General features: G+C 46.4%; 1 protein-coding gene across 2 annotated transcripts in view; it reads right to left on the minus strand.

The window, feature by feature from the left end:
- ELAPOR2 (endosome-lysosome associated apoptosis and autophagy regulator family member 2) overlaps positions 1-12,210 on the minus strand; it is a 101,151-nt gene extending 88,941 nt beyond the window's left edge. The window contains exon 1 of one of the 2 annotated variants that reach the window (XM_066550961.1): positions 11,922-12,210. In XM_066550961.1, the coding sequence (XP_066407058.1) occupies positions 11,922-12,065 (144 nt within the window). In that variant the 5' untranslated portion in view covers positions 12,066-12,210. The remainder of the gene's footprint in view (positions 1-11,921) is intronic. The other variant, XM_066550962.1, reaches the window with a different exon arrangement.
- Positions 12,211-14,158: the final 1,948 nt, after the last annotated feature.

The following is a 14,158-nucleotide window of genomic DNA, read 5'->3' on the forward strand; positions in this document are numbered from 1 at the left end:
AGCTGAATCTTTATCAATATTCAAGTTTGGAAATGCTGTATGTTTTTATGAATATTCCATTCTGAGGGGGGTGGAAAAGAGAGACAAAATAGAGACTGATGACACCTGTAACACTAGAGGGACATCATGTTTGGGATGTTTAGCTTGGGAACTTCTGCCTGACTTGCAGCCACTCATCCCAGGATAGGAGCAGCCCTTGTGAGCACTTAACTGCCTTATGTGAAACAACCTTGTTCATTGAACAAAGCAATATCTTAAATCACAGCCTGACAAAGAGAAATAGGTAACATTGTACATTATGAGCAGCCTCATCCGATATTGCCCTCCTGGGCTGTCTCCAAGCCCACAGAGCCCATTTCCACTGCAAGAGTAACTAATAAATAAATAAAACCAAGGAGAAACTAGCAGCCCAAGGCAGCCTGAGCTAAGTAAACAGTGGAGAAAACACATCTTAGATTTAACTTGGCCATCAGCTACATTCAGCTTCTGGACTTCTTTCTGTGTCTGTGCTGCTGACTCCAGGTAAAATGACCTCCAGTAGCAGGGTCTAGCCAAGCCTTGCACTATTCCTCTGAAGTCCAGATTTACCCACAGGGCTAAGGAAGCTTAGGCAGCTACAAATCCAAATTTGTTAGCATTTCTAACAGCTAGAGAGTGCCCAGAGCTGCAAGATTCCCTCTTGCATCCAGGCAGGGCCTGGTGAGGGATGAGCTTGGCGTGACAGCAGAAGGCAGAGCTTTGTCCCTAACCCCATGAAACCCTGTTCCAGGGCAGGGTAGTGTGTTATCAAAAGGGCTGCATCAGTCAAATCAATCAGCAGTGACTCATCAGGCAAAGGCAGGAGGGAGAGATCAGGGTTTTGCTCAGGCACAGTTCCACAGCTGTCCCTCGCTGCTGATTGTGCCCACGAGCTATGAGCCAGTCTGGAACACAAAGAGAGAAATGCATTCACAGCTGCTTTACCTGCCTGGGCAATGCAGCCAGCCTGTAACCACACACATGGGGAGCCATGAAAAACCCTGCAGCTGCCTTTTTGCAGTGGGAAATTAAACACAGATACAAGGTCTAGCCCATTTGACAAATTACAAGCTAATCGTTACAGGCAAGCTTAAGTGTGTGTCTAGAGATAGATAGACAGACAGACACTGGTATATCCTGCATGTATAATACAGAAATTTGCCCTGGCATTAGCCTGATGTTAATTATTTCCTGGAGAGGAAGGGACTCTGCTGTCAGATAATGCACCTTTGGTAGGAAGCTGCTACAAGGCAAAGCAATAAAGCCTCTTGGCTCACAAACAGCTCTCCAGAACTAGGGACCAAGACTATGCTCCTGCTGTGTTTCCCTTCTAATTCAGCAGTTCAGAGGCAAAGATTTAGATCCCTTCTCCAGTATAATTAGGTCACTGCAGAGACCTAGCTGCACTGCTGTGATGTCCCAGCTTATCAAAACACCCTCACCCCTGCAGCTTACAGAGTGCTGCAAAGTGACCTTGGGGCTTGTGTAACAGCCAATGCCACTCACAGTGGGGACTGATTCCACTGATGGCTCCTCATTTTGCTTCAGGTAACTAAAAGCTGAGCATCTACCTGGCAAAAGCCAGCATCCCTCTGTAGCCAGTGGAAAAAAAATGGGCACATTCAGCAGAAAAATCACTTTCAGGATGATAAATATTAATCTTTAATGGTGAATGTCTCTGCCAGATACTAAAGTCAAGCTAGGTGCTCAACTTGTGCAATTAAAAGCTGGGTAAGTTCTTTTTATGGTAGAAATGCTGGTTCTGCCTTGTGTTACTTCCACACCATCAGGATCTCATGCTTGGAATATGCAGGGATCACTGGGGCAAGGTCTCTGCATGCTGATTTTCTGCTGTCCTGAAGAACAATGAGGGTGCTACGTGCTTTCCTAACATCTAACAAGTACCCAGTTATCATCATCCCATCACCAAACTGCCTCTACTCATCTTTACTGCCTAACTGCAGGGTTCCAGAATTCATCCAGAGCTTCTACTGCAGTGTCCCATGCTGTGCCAGCTGCCATGGGCAAATCCATGCCAGGGGGGGCACATTGACACCTCAGGGACCAGAGCTCTTTGGGTCTGTGAAAAATGCTAATCACTTGCTTTTAAAATTTTAGAAGTTTAATAATAATAAAATGGTAAATAATAAAATGGCAAATAATAAAAATAAAATAATAATAATAAAAATAGTAATATAATTAGAATAATAAAAATTTGGGCAATTAGGATTAGGACAATATGAGACAATAGAGACAAAGAGTTATGGACATCCAGGTACCTTTTCTGGGCAACATAAGCCTGAAAAAGGACCCACCTTAACAGAGGATTAACCCTTAAAAACAACAGCCTGTTGCATATTCATACACTTCATACATGATGCATAAATTCCATTCAAATAAAGGATTCTGTCTGGTCAGTGTCAGCTTCTTCCTCTGAATCCTAACGGTGTTTTCATGGCTGAGTGAGGCAGGAAGAAGTTCATCAGAAGTTTCTTCTGATAAGAGAGCAATAAATTCACTTTCTCTGAAGATTTAGGTGTCCTGTGGCTGCTTTCTCACTTCAAGTCCTTTCTTTAAAGTATCTTACATAGCATAGTTTCTATTTTAACATTATGTTATAACCTAAAACTATATTTAACACACCACTTAAGAGAATTAATACAGCATAACTTTCTAACATGACACATATAATATTCATTTTAATATTTGTGAAAAGCCCATCATAAAACACACATTTTTCACAGGTCTGTCCTGTTCAGCAGGCTAGAGACTGCCTATGAGAGCAGATCATTGTCCCAATAATTTATTCCTGTTTCTAGCATGTGTGGTGCCCAATGAGGCACTACTGTGTCTTCCCATCAGACAATCTACAGTGTAAATGCTAAATTTAAATCATGTCAAAGTTTGTTAATCAAATTGTACTTTCGGTAACAGTCACATAAAGCCTCCCAAAACCTTGAGTCAGGCATCATTGCTTCCACCCCATCAAATTCATATAACCTATTTAAGTGCCACAGGATCTTAAAACACTATGCAACTTAGCTCCACCTCATTTAACTTTACAGACTTTCAAAGTTCACATTTTCAACTCTTCAATACTGAGAAGCCAACTTAACTTTTCTTTTCTCCCACCTTTTTCAATGAAAGCTGTGATTCCTGCATGAGCACATGACGAGGCTTTGAGGAAATCTTTTTCCCTTGTTTAGCAAAGCAGTTCAAGAGATTTGCAGGTCAGTATCACAATGGGCAATGCAGCAAACCAGCTGGTTTGTTTGGATTTTTTTAATTTAAATGCTGGAACTGCAAAGCAACGACTTTTCAGAGGAGCCAGCAAACATTTAAGTAGAGTTGGCTTTAAGTGCCATTAAAAATACTGCAAAACAAAAAGATACAGGAATTGATTGGTTTTGGCATTTTGCCTCCTCTTAGCTGGGGTGAATGGGAGTGTGATCATTGATCACAGCTATTTCAGCAGCAGTTCAGGGCTCAGTGTTGAACTATTTGTGATACCTGGTCAGTGCCTCCCTGAAAGGATGGTTTAACTCTAACAGGATGTGCTCCTTTGGTGCAGGATAGAGCAATGCCTCTGGATCTACTGCCTCACTGTGCAGAGGCTAACACAGAGAACAGTGGGCTTCTAGCTAAAAAAGGGGAATTCAGAGCACATGTGTATCCTATATTCAGCATCAAAACCAGGCATTAATTGACAGTCATCCTGTCAGATCTTCTGGAAAAGCAAAGAGTTGGCCTGGGTTCAGCTGTTACTTGAGCAGCTCTAGGAGAGAGCCACTCTCTTACTAATCAGGACACTTGACATTCATCACAAGGAAGACAAGCTGCTCATCAGCAGGTCTGCAGGGCAGGTGCTTGTGAGGAAGGTGCAGCATCATAAGCTGACTCATTTCCCACTCCAATTCCATCATGCAGCCTGGCCCCAGCATCCCTGATGAACATCAGCTCGTAGTCCCTCCATGCAAGCATGAATCCTGCCATAAAGAAAGCCTGGTTACAGCCCCTCATGCTTGCCTTTCAAGAGAAGTCTGAATTTTTTAAAAATTGGATTAAATAAGAGCAAACAGAATAGAGAAGAAAAGAACTGTCTTGGGAAATCTTTCTTTTCTTCATTTGCTTCAGGGAGCCACAGAGCTGGAGATAAAAAGCAGCTTAACCAGAAACAAGCAGCATTTGATCAGCACCGTTGACCTGCCAGCAGGAGGGAGCCATGGATATAAAAGCCTGAGGAAAACCAGCCATCATCCATTTCTGCTGTACATCTCTCCAAAGACACAGCACCACCCCTTGTGTGTATAAAACACCACCAGCCTGTGTGAAGGCTTTCCTTTAAGAAACTTCAGAGAGCAAGTACAAAACCTGGAGGATTTCATACACCACAGGAAACACCGTGGGAAATTAACACTTGAAGAGTCAATAGCCCAGGTCTAAATCACCTTTACCCTTCAGTTTGCTGCTAGAGTCACCACCTGGTACACTTCTGTTTTCTGTGACAGTACAATCAATTTAGACACTGATTTCTCCACCATTAAATGTGTCCTGTATTTTATCAAGCCAGCAGCAATTATGTTAATGGCATCTCCAGGTTTTGCACTCCCCATCTCTCCTCCCTCTGGCTTGGCTATCTAATGAATTTCAATTTTCTGACCATATTCATTACATCAAAAACACCTCTAAGCATGTTCAGGTCAGTTCCACCCTCAGAGGGAAAGCTCACCCTCTCCCTAAAGCAGGGGTTTTTTTCAACAAATTGGATTATAAGATTAGCACTAGTAACCCACATTGGTAATTATCATATAGAAAATAGCTCTTTTGACTGGGTCAACCCTGCTAACTAGAAAAGGGCCAGGGATCTGCCCACACTCATGGACTTGCTCATCTTGTTTACAGGAATATCTTCTCCTGATGCTCCTGTTCTTGGCAGGGTGGGCACAGCCTTTTAACCAATCCCAAAGACCCTCAGCCACTTTCCTGCGGATTATCCCTGGAAAATATTTGTACCTCTAAGGTGGAACAAAATCTAACCAAATGAAACTTGAGCTACCCAGCATTTTCACCACCAGATAACAGTTCCTATCACTTTTTGTAGGTACTTTCCAACAAATACCATAAATCACCTCTGTTGTGTGTTGTATTTCTTGACCACAAAACACTAACAGGTAAGAGAGGTTAATTCCATATCAATGGGATGAACAATTTGTCTTCTCTTTGTAGCAGTAAAAACTCAATGCCAAAGAAATTTTCCAGTTGGGAATACGCCATCATCTGGAACTATTATTTTTTTTATTGAAAACATGTCTTGCAGCCAGCAAATACCTTTCCTTGCAGGGACAGCACTTGTGTCTCTTAAGTCAAAGCACAACAGAGAGCAACAACCCAGTTCTTTCACACCTTTAACACACAGCTCTCATTTTCTTCTTCCTACATGACAAAATACAATCCCCTTGCCATTATCTCAGTGTAAATCCAGGCTAGCTCTATTCCACCAAAACTTTATGTTCTAGAAATAAAAGAAGACCTGACTTGTGCCCTGGAGTAGGTCCCAAAGCCACCTGTATCCCTTCTATCACCCCCGAACCTAAACCCTGATTGAATCATCTCTGACATTCTCCCAGCTAAACTCTCACCCTTTTTTTTTTTTTTTTGTCTTCTTTTAGGTTTTTTTCCCTTGTGGCAGGTGAGTTTGCAGCCAAATCAGCATTAGTTCTGACTCAGCACAGTGACAGGATCATCAGCACCAACACAGCAGAGCCAGCAGCTCAGCTGCACACGTCGTCCTAGATCACCTTAAATCAGCTCTGAGCCCATGTCCCAAGTGCACAGTGATTACTGTCTGGCACTATTTATCACAGAGAGTATCACAATGCTGGTGAAACAAGGTCATGATGAGATTTAGACAATGTTTTGTACTTGAAAGGGTCTTGTTTGTTTGTTTGCTTTAAAAGATGGTTGTTAAAATAAAAAACAAAAAGGGGGGGTTGTCCATTTCTCTCCTTCAAAACCAGAGGTTTTTGTTTTCCAAAGACAAAACCAAAATGTTCCCAGTACTAGCAACCAAAATCTAAACACACTTTCCGGTCCAGGGCAAGACCCAAAGTATTAACAAGGGCTAGTGAGCAGGACACTCTTTTCCAAGTAGGTGTAAGAGTTAGGGAAGATGTGGCCATGCTGGATAATAACATTGGACCTTCACAGCAGCAGCCCCTAGAAAAACCTTGGCACCATCTGGGAGACATGTGGGACCTGTTCCCAAACACTGTTTCTTTCCTGTTTCAAGCATGAGGCACTCAAGGCTGCTTTTCCTTTTACCAACCATTATCTGTTCTTCTCTAATCTTTTTATTTCTACTCAGTTGATGCTCACTACTTCCTTCAGCAGGCGTTGACAGCAGCCTACCATATGACACAGGGAAGCCTGCAGTGATGGCATCTCCCTGCTGCCCCCAGCCTGAGCCCTGCAGCTCTGAGAGCCCCTGGCTCTGCCCCAGGGTGGCTGCAGTCAGTGGGAGCCCTGCCAACACCTTCATTGACACATGGTCAGGCTCATGGAAAAGGTTCCCTTCAAGTGATTCCAGCATTTCTGACCTGGCATAAAGCAACACACAGTACTGCCAAAGCCTTCCCAACCAACACCTGGTGGAAAACATGGCCTGGAAAAGGCAGCTGAGAGCCCAAATCCCTGCAAAAACCCATCCTGGCCCCTGGCTGGCTGCTAGTCCTGATGCATGGATGTGTCAGGTGTCCCAGCACAGCTCCCATTCTTACTCAGCCTCAACCTATGAGGAAAAAGAGAAAATAAAATCATGGCCTTCTTTATAAATTATAAACCTCACCCTGAATGATCCAGTGATATTTGATGGTGGAAGAAATGCAATCTTGTGTTGGTTTAATGGCTAGTACTCTTTTGAGTTTATGGTCTGTTACAGCAGTTTCCACTATGACTAATTCTCTTACCCTTGAATCATTACAGCCATGGCTCACTATCCAGTTTTTATGCCAGCATCTGTCTTCCTTGCCAGGTTTTCATTTCTGACACCTCACCAATCTCCCTGTGCTTCCCCCATCTTGATCTGCTCCTGTGCTTTCTGCTGTGGTACCTGTGTTTTAGCATCTCTCTCCTCACCTTTTGTGCACGTGTTTCCACTCCATCAGCTTCACTGTCAGCAGTTTTGTAGCCTGTTTTTTGCTCCTCTTTCCTCATCTTTATGACCCTTCATCACCATGGAAAATGGAAGCTGTACATTTCTCTTTCCCCCCCAAAGGCAAAATCTGCGTAGCAAGACGTGAAAGAAATAAAATGGTCTGTGAAGAAATCTTTCCCCAGCCTCTTCTGCTGGCTATGAATCAATCACAGGTTAAGTGTCTAATATAATATCTCTCAAGGTGGTTAGAAATTAGGGAATACAACATTGGATCATCCCAGGAGCTGGTATAGGTAGCACCTGCTCTGTTGCCAAAATGGCAAATGCAGATGCTTCAGAGAAATGGACGAGGGTACCAATAAGAGGCAGCAAGGCAACCAACTTAGAAGGAGAATTCCTTCCTAAATAAGCTAATCCCTTCAAAGATTTTCAAGCCAACAGAGACTAAATGAATCTCAGAAATCAAATAGTTGCATTTGATCAATCCAAAGGTTTTCTATGGTCACATAAAATGAAAAAAATTATTACCTTTTAATAATAAAAGCATGTAGCCTTTCAAGTGCACAAAAATCATTTTTATTTCTACCTTATCCCATAGATTTGCATCTCATTAATTTTCTCTATCCCATACATTTATGCATGGAATAATTCTTTTTCTTGCTCTGTTAAGTTACTCCCTCCTCACCAAGACAGCCCCACCCTCTGCTGTGATCAGTGTGTGCTCATTAACCAGCTGCAGAACAAACACAGCATTCACGGTTCCTGACTACTAATGACAGGGCACACAACCCCTCTGACAGGTTTTATTCTTTTCTTTTCCTTTTACTCACCCACCCAAATTGTTTCACCACCAGCACGTGCACTGCCTCCACAGAGCCTTCTGCAATGACTCCAGACCTCTTCCCGAGCAGGTCCAGCTCACTCACAGCACAGGAGTGTTTCAGATTCCAATGTTCCTGCCAGCACACATCCCTGTCGCTCCTGCCATGTGTACTTGGTGACAGGCATGCTGGCTTATGTGACACCTTTCCAGGACTGACACATCTCCTCTCCATCCTTTACATGCAAAGACAGAATTTCACCTTGCTTCCCACACTGCTTAGCTCAGTACCTAATATCCTGATTTAACATACTGATATACTTAAAATACTTCACACTTAGCTTAGACATACTCAATTTTTTTAACCTTTTCTCCTTGTGAGAATTGGCACTATTTCAGCACACCAAATCCCCCTTACTTGCCCTAAGTTTAATTTCCCTTTATTCTTAAGATGCCTTTGCCTTCAAGTGATTTTATAAGACTCATTTTCCAGGAAAACTTCTTATATTGTTTTTGTCTTTTCCATAAGGATTCTAGCAGACTAGTGCAAAAATACATTCCCTTAAAGAGAGCATTTAGCATTACCCTTTAATTTACCTGTCTACTAAAACAGCAGGTAAACTATGCAATGTATCAGAATCACATTTATTATCAATGTCAAAGGCACTTCTCAATCTGCATAATAACTGAGAGTTGCACAGGAGTATGAAAGAAAACATCTTTGCCAGCAGGATACTCTGTATCTCTCTTTGAAAGCAATTTGGCTGAATGGGAATCAAGAGAAGAGTCACTCAGGGAGTTCAATTTTTTTATTATTACTGCAAAAAACAACACAGGGAAAGATGAAATGAAGAAAAGACCCATTTAGGCTGAGTATCAAATGTCCTAAAAGCAAAATCTGCTGAGATTTGGGTGAATGTCTAAGGGGAAGCTGAAGAAGACCCATTCATTTGAAAAGTTCAGAAAAGAAAAAGCACAAAACACTAGAATATAAGATGTAACAACCATTGTCCCTGCAGCAGCATGGGGACTGGCATGAATACCTCATCATTTCCAACATAACAGCTTAATGTGTATTTAATGGCAGTGAAAAGCATGGGTGTCATCAATTCCACTCAAAGTCATAATTTATGCAACACATTAAATATTTGCATGAGTACCCTGATCATCACTGGCACAGCAGAAAGAATTCACCAGTGCAAAGACAGAATCTGCATTTGTTCTTCGACCACTGTCCTAATTCGAGCTGCCAGGTCACCAGAGGCACAGGGCACAGAAATGGGTCTCCCCAGGTGCTGTACCCCAGAGGTACCCCAGCCATCCAAGCTGAGCCTGACTCCATTTCTTGGAGATGCACAAATCACCTTGAAATTTGCTGCTGGCACTGGTGAGCTCAGGGAGGGCTCTCAATGTGAATGACCATCACAGCCTGGACTGAGCACTGCTGTGAACAGAAGCTCATGGCTGTATCAATTTGCTCCAAGAACTCCCAAGAGCATTCACTGAAGCTGCTTGTACCTTTGGTTTGCAGCACAAACACACCTCTCCTAAATCCTGTGTGCTGAACTACTACAGTCCCTGGCCAATGGAGTCAATGACAAAAAGGTTTCTGGAAAGTGACATTGCTAGACATTATTATTTTACTATCTATGTAATGAGAGCACCACAGAGCCTCAGGCACAGCCAGAGATCCCACTGCTCCAAATGTTGTGCCAGCACAGAAATCTCACAAACCAGCAGATATCTGTGTTTGTCATAAGTGAGGGAACCAGAAACAAGTAGCCAAGGAAGGAGTGGGGAAAGTGCTGCTAAAGAAGGATCTCCTATAGACTGAAAATGAACTACCTGTCAGTACATTAAGCCTTGTGCTTCTCAGACTTTTTGGGTATAAAACAAAAGACATTTACCAAGTCTTTAAAGGACTGCAATACCCTCTGACAGGCTGTGCTTTGTCATGGCATAACTTCATCCCTGTCTGAGTCTGCCCAAATCAGAGTCAATCTCATCAGGTTGTTAATGGCAATACACCCAGATCACTCAAATTGGACTGAATTAGGGAAAATGGCAATCTTTTGAGACAAAAAGTATTAACTTCTGTTCTTTCCTTTTGTAAAGCAGTTCATCTGCCATCCTGGTTCTTCATAAGTTCCCTTTTCTTTCCTCCCCTCTCTCTCCATCCAGACATGCTTGTAATTACATTTCCTGGGACACACACTTTCATGGCTGCACACACCCCAACACAAGCAACACACAGCTTTTTAACCATGTGAGTGAGGGCTGTCTCTGTTTCAAAGAGCACTCAACTCAAGCAAAATAACATTTCCAGCCTCTCTGAAAAGAAAGCAAAAGCCCACAGGTCCAGGTCCACAGGTGTACAGGAGTAGGGCTCTAGAGAGAATTTGCACACCTAAAGCCCAATGCAAGATGCTTAAAATACCAGCTCTACACTTCTGGTACCACTGCACAGGTTCAGCTCTCACCTTTAACCGTCTGCAGAGGTTTTCCTTTTTTTTGATGCAAAGACTTTAGGATGAAAACAGCTCTAAAAGTACCTGTTTCCCTTCACTAGCTGAAAAGGCAGATAGGTAATTTAAAGCAGGTGGCTGCATAAATTCCTCTCTCTGAGAATGACTAACATTTAGGAAAAACATGCCCTAAGAATGATCAACATTTAGGAGAAACAAGCCCAAAACAGACACTGATTTGCCAGACATCACCTCTCCCTACTGCAAGATTTCCCACGCTAGGCTAGCGCTGAGCTCTGCCACTTGGAAGGCAACAAGGAAATTTCATAGGCAAAGAGAGAATATTCCTCAGGTCAGAAATGCTCTCCTTCACCACAGGAAGGTCTTCTGCACCTCCAGCCAAGGAGGTCCCATGCTGCAGTAACCTCCAAGCATGGATCAGGACCCTTCACCAGCCGAGTGCTCCCCTCTGGCTGCAGTCACCCACCCCCAGCCCACCCTGAGAATGGACAAATTCACTCTTGCTAAAAGGTGCAACTGCAAGAGGTAACCTGGGGAAGCTCTTGGTCCCAGAGCATCCTCAGATAGGAGGGGGTTAGAAGAAAGGGGACTGACTGTTGTTAATGCACTTACAGGTTTCTGCTTGCCTGAGCAGAGCTCCGGCCACCTAGACCTGTTTGGGATGCTGGTACCCAGGCTCCTCACCCCTAGTGCTGGCTTAAAACACAGCAAAGACCGACTTGCTGTTTAACAGCAGCAGAGAGGACTTCCCTGCATGTAGAAGTGAGGCTGGAAACCCTGGAAAATAGCTTCATGAAGCCCAGGTTCCTTCCCCGGAAAACCTCAGGGGCCACCGGGGGCAGCGCATCCCTGTCCGGCCGCCTCATCCCCGCATCCCGCAGAGCCGTGCGGAGCGTCCCCGCTCCGAGCACACCGACTCCCTCCAGGTTCGGGTTCCTACAGCAGTAGAGAGCCAGAAAGTTTCCCTCGCCATGGCACACGCACGGCTCAGTCCCGGACACACCGAGCTGGCACCGGGCGGGCGGGACAGCTTCCCGCACCATCCCTCCCTTACTCTCCACCTTTGCGCTGATCCAAGACGGTATTTTAGAAAAACAGCGAGGCCGGCCGAGCCCCCTTGGTTTGGAGGGGGACTCTGCTATTTCCATGTACCGAAGGGAGCAGGGATCACCACGGGCAAGGGGAGTGGGGAGTGCGGATCGCGACCGACGGCCAGGGAGCCGCTCTGCTCGTGATGCGGGGGGGCTCGGCCGCCCCAGAGCCGCCCCAGAGCCGCGGCTGAGGGTCCTTTCCCGTGGGTCTGAGCCCTCTGCCATCCCCCGAACAGCTCTGGGGAGCCAGCAGCACCCCCTGGCTGGGATACCACCCTCCTCCCCAGCCGGTGCGTACCCCCCAGCCGCCCTTACGGATGGGGAAAACCCAAAGAGGACTCGGAAAACCTCACCTCTTCGCAGGGCGGCAGCTGCAGGGCGGCCGCCTGCCAGCCCAGCAGCCAGCAGCACAGCCAGGCGCTGCCCGGGTACCCCCGCTCCGCTCCGGCCCGCCGCATCCTCAGCATCCTCAGCAGCAGCAGCAGCAGCAGCAGCATCCTCCTCCACCTCCTCCTCCCCCGCTCACCCCTTCCCGGGGCCGGGGGTGCTGCTGGGGCTCAGCGCCCCCCGCTCCTGCCGGACACCTGCGAGCCCCGGCCGCGGGCTGCCCCTGGCCCTGCGCCCCGCCCGCAGCCGCGCATAACCCCGGGGCTCCCGGACACCGCGGCCCCGCCGGCCCCGGCAGCCGGCACCCGAGAGCCGGGAGGAGGGGCCGGCAGCGGGGGGAGGAGGAGGAGCAGCAGCAGCAGCGGGAGGGGGAGGAAGGCTGGCAGCGCAGGCGCACGCTGCTGAGGCTGGTCCAGCCCCGGCGTGGCGAAGGGAGCGCGGAGCATCCTCCGGCTGCATCTCGCCAGCCCCAAAACCCCCGCAGGCAGCGCCGGCAGCCCGGATCTTACTGGGGAGCACGGCGGCAGCCCCCGCTGGAACCGCTGCTTTCGATAGGCTCCGGGATGGGAGCGGCGCCGTGGGATGGAATGCCCCCTTCCCCAGCCCTGCCCGGGGATGCTGGCCTGCATCCCCCGCCTGGCTGCTGGCACCCCTGTCCCTGGCAGCTCCAGGCGGCGCGGGGTTTGTAATTGTTGTGCAGTATGCGAGACGAAGGTAAAAGAACAGGCTTAGCAGGGACAGGAGGGAGCTAAGTGTGGCTGCGGGGGCTATGTCTTGCTTAGTCAGTTCTTGAATGGTAAGTTATTTGGGCAGGAATCCTGTCAGGGGAGGGTCCTGCGAGAGAGAGTAGGGTTAGGAGTAGTACTGTGTTCAGAGACAGAATTTTGGTCCATGCAGTTATTGGGGTAGATAGCTTTAGGACTTTGATTTTGTTTAGGGTGAGGAAAATGGTCACAGTTATTATAGCGGGTAGGTAGAAGCTGAGGAGGGTGAGTTTAGGGTTGTAGATGATAACGATTGCTATTCAGCCTAGGTGGGAGATGGAAGAAAAGGCTAGGATTTTTCAGATTTGTGTTTGGTTGAGTCCTATTCATCCTCCCAGGGCTGCTGAGAGGACAGCCAGGATAGTTAGCAGTGTAGGGTGGCCTGCATCCACCTCCCTGCTCCCTGGACTGCTAAGGATGCCCCGTGTCCAGGTGGGATCCCCCTGGGCAGGATGTGCTCTGCACCACTCAGCTCATGGCCAGAGCAGGGCAGCCACCTGCTCAGCGAGATGGGAAAGCAGCTTACTCGTGGCCTGACCCAAACTGTTCTTATCCTCCAGAATTATGCACATTTCTCCCTCAGTGGTTGCCTTTCAGTCTGAACTTTGTCTCCTGTTCCCCAGCAATGTCCAACTATTCATTCCTAATGAAGTGTGTGACTGCCTCAGGCACTGATCATCCTCTGCTTCCCTGGCATCTCTAGGGTTGGCCCTGCTCTCTTTCCTGCTCCCTCCTGGGTCTTCCTTTCTGCCTCCTCTTATCTAAGTAGCAAACCCCAGCACAGAGCTTCCTATGGCTAGCACAAGATGTTCCTGTCCTTATTGATCCACTTTTCAGACTCCAATAGATAGCCCTTTTTTTTTTCTCTTTCTTTCAATTCATTGAGTGACTTTTTTTCAGTAATTTTACTGCAGTTCCTGCTCACCATGATTCAGGTTTGACTCAGCTTTTATTCACCTCATGAAAAGAGATGCAAGTATAAGGGCAGAGTCAGATCTTTGCATCATGCAAGCTCTCTGTCCACCCCTGGCTGGTTTCATTGCTGTGACTGTATCCTAACACAAAAATGGTTCAATTTGCTCATTTTATGTCACTGGAGACCCTTGCTGGAGCAGTCAGGAAAGGAGCTCTGTGATGCTCTGCTAACAGAGACAGGTTTGCAATTTCCCTTTGTTCTTGTACAGAGCCTTGCTCTGATTTGAGCTCCAGCTGGAGGAAGGAAAGTGGGTTATGGTGCTTCCATCAAAGGCCCCACTGCTCACCAGGGTGCCAAACAAAGCACCTTGTGTAATCAGTTACATGAAAAAAATAAAATTATCTTTCCAGAAAAAGTGGAAAACAGGATAGAAACCCTGCTGCTGCTTTATGCTTTGTGCTTCTGCACTGGGTAGGTCACAAGATTGGTCCCAAGGATTTGTTGCTCACCTTAACTGCAGGAT

This window comes from Molothrus aeneus, chromosome 5, assembly GCF_037042795.1.
Source record: "Molothrus aeneus isolate 106 chromosome 5, BPBGC_Maene_1.0, whole genome shotgun sequence".
In the NCBI taxonomy this organism is placed as follows: Eukaryota; Metazoa; Chordata; class Aves; order Passeriformes; family Icteridae; genus Molothrus; species Molothrus aeneus.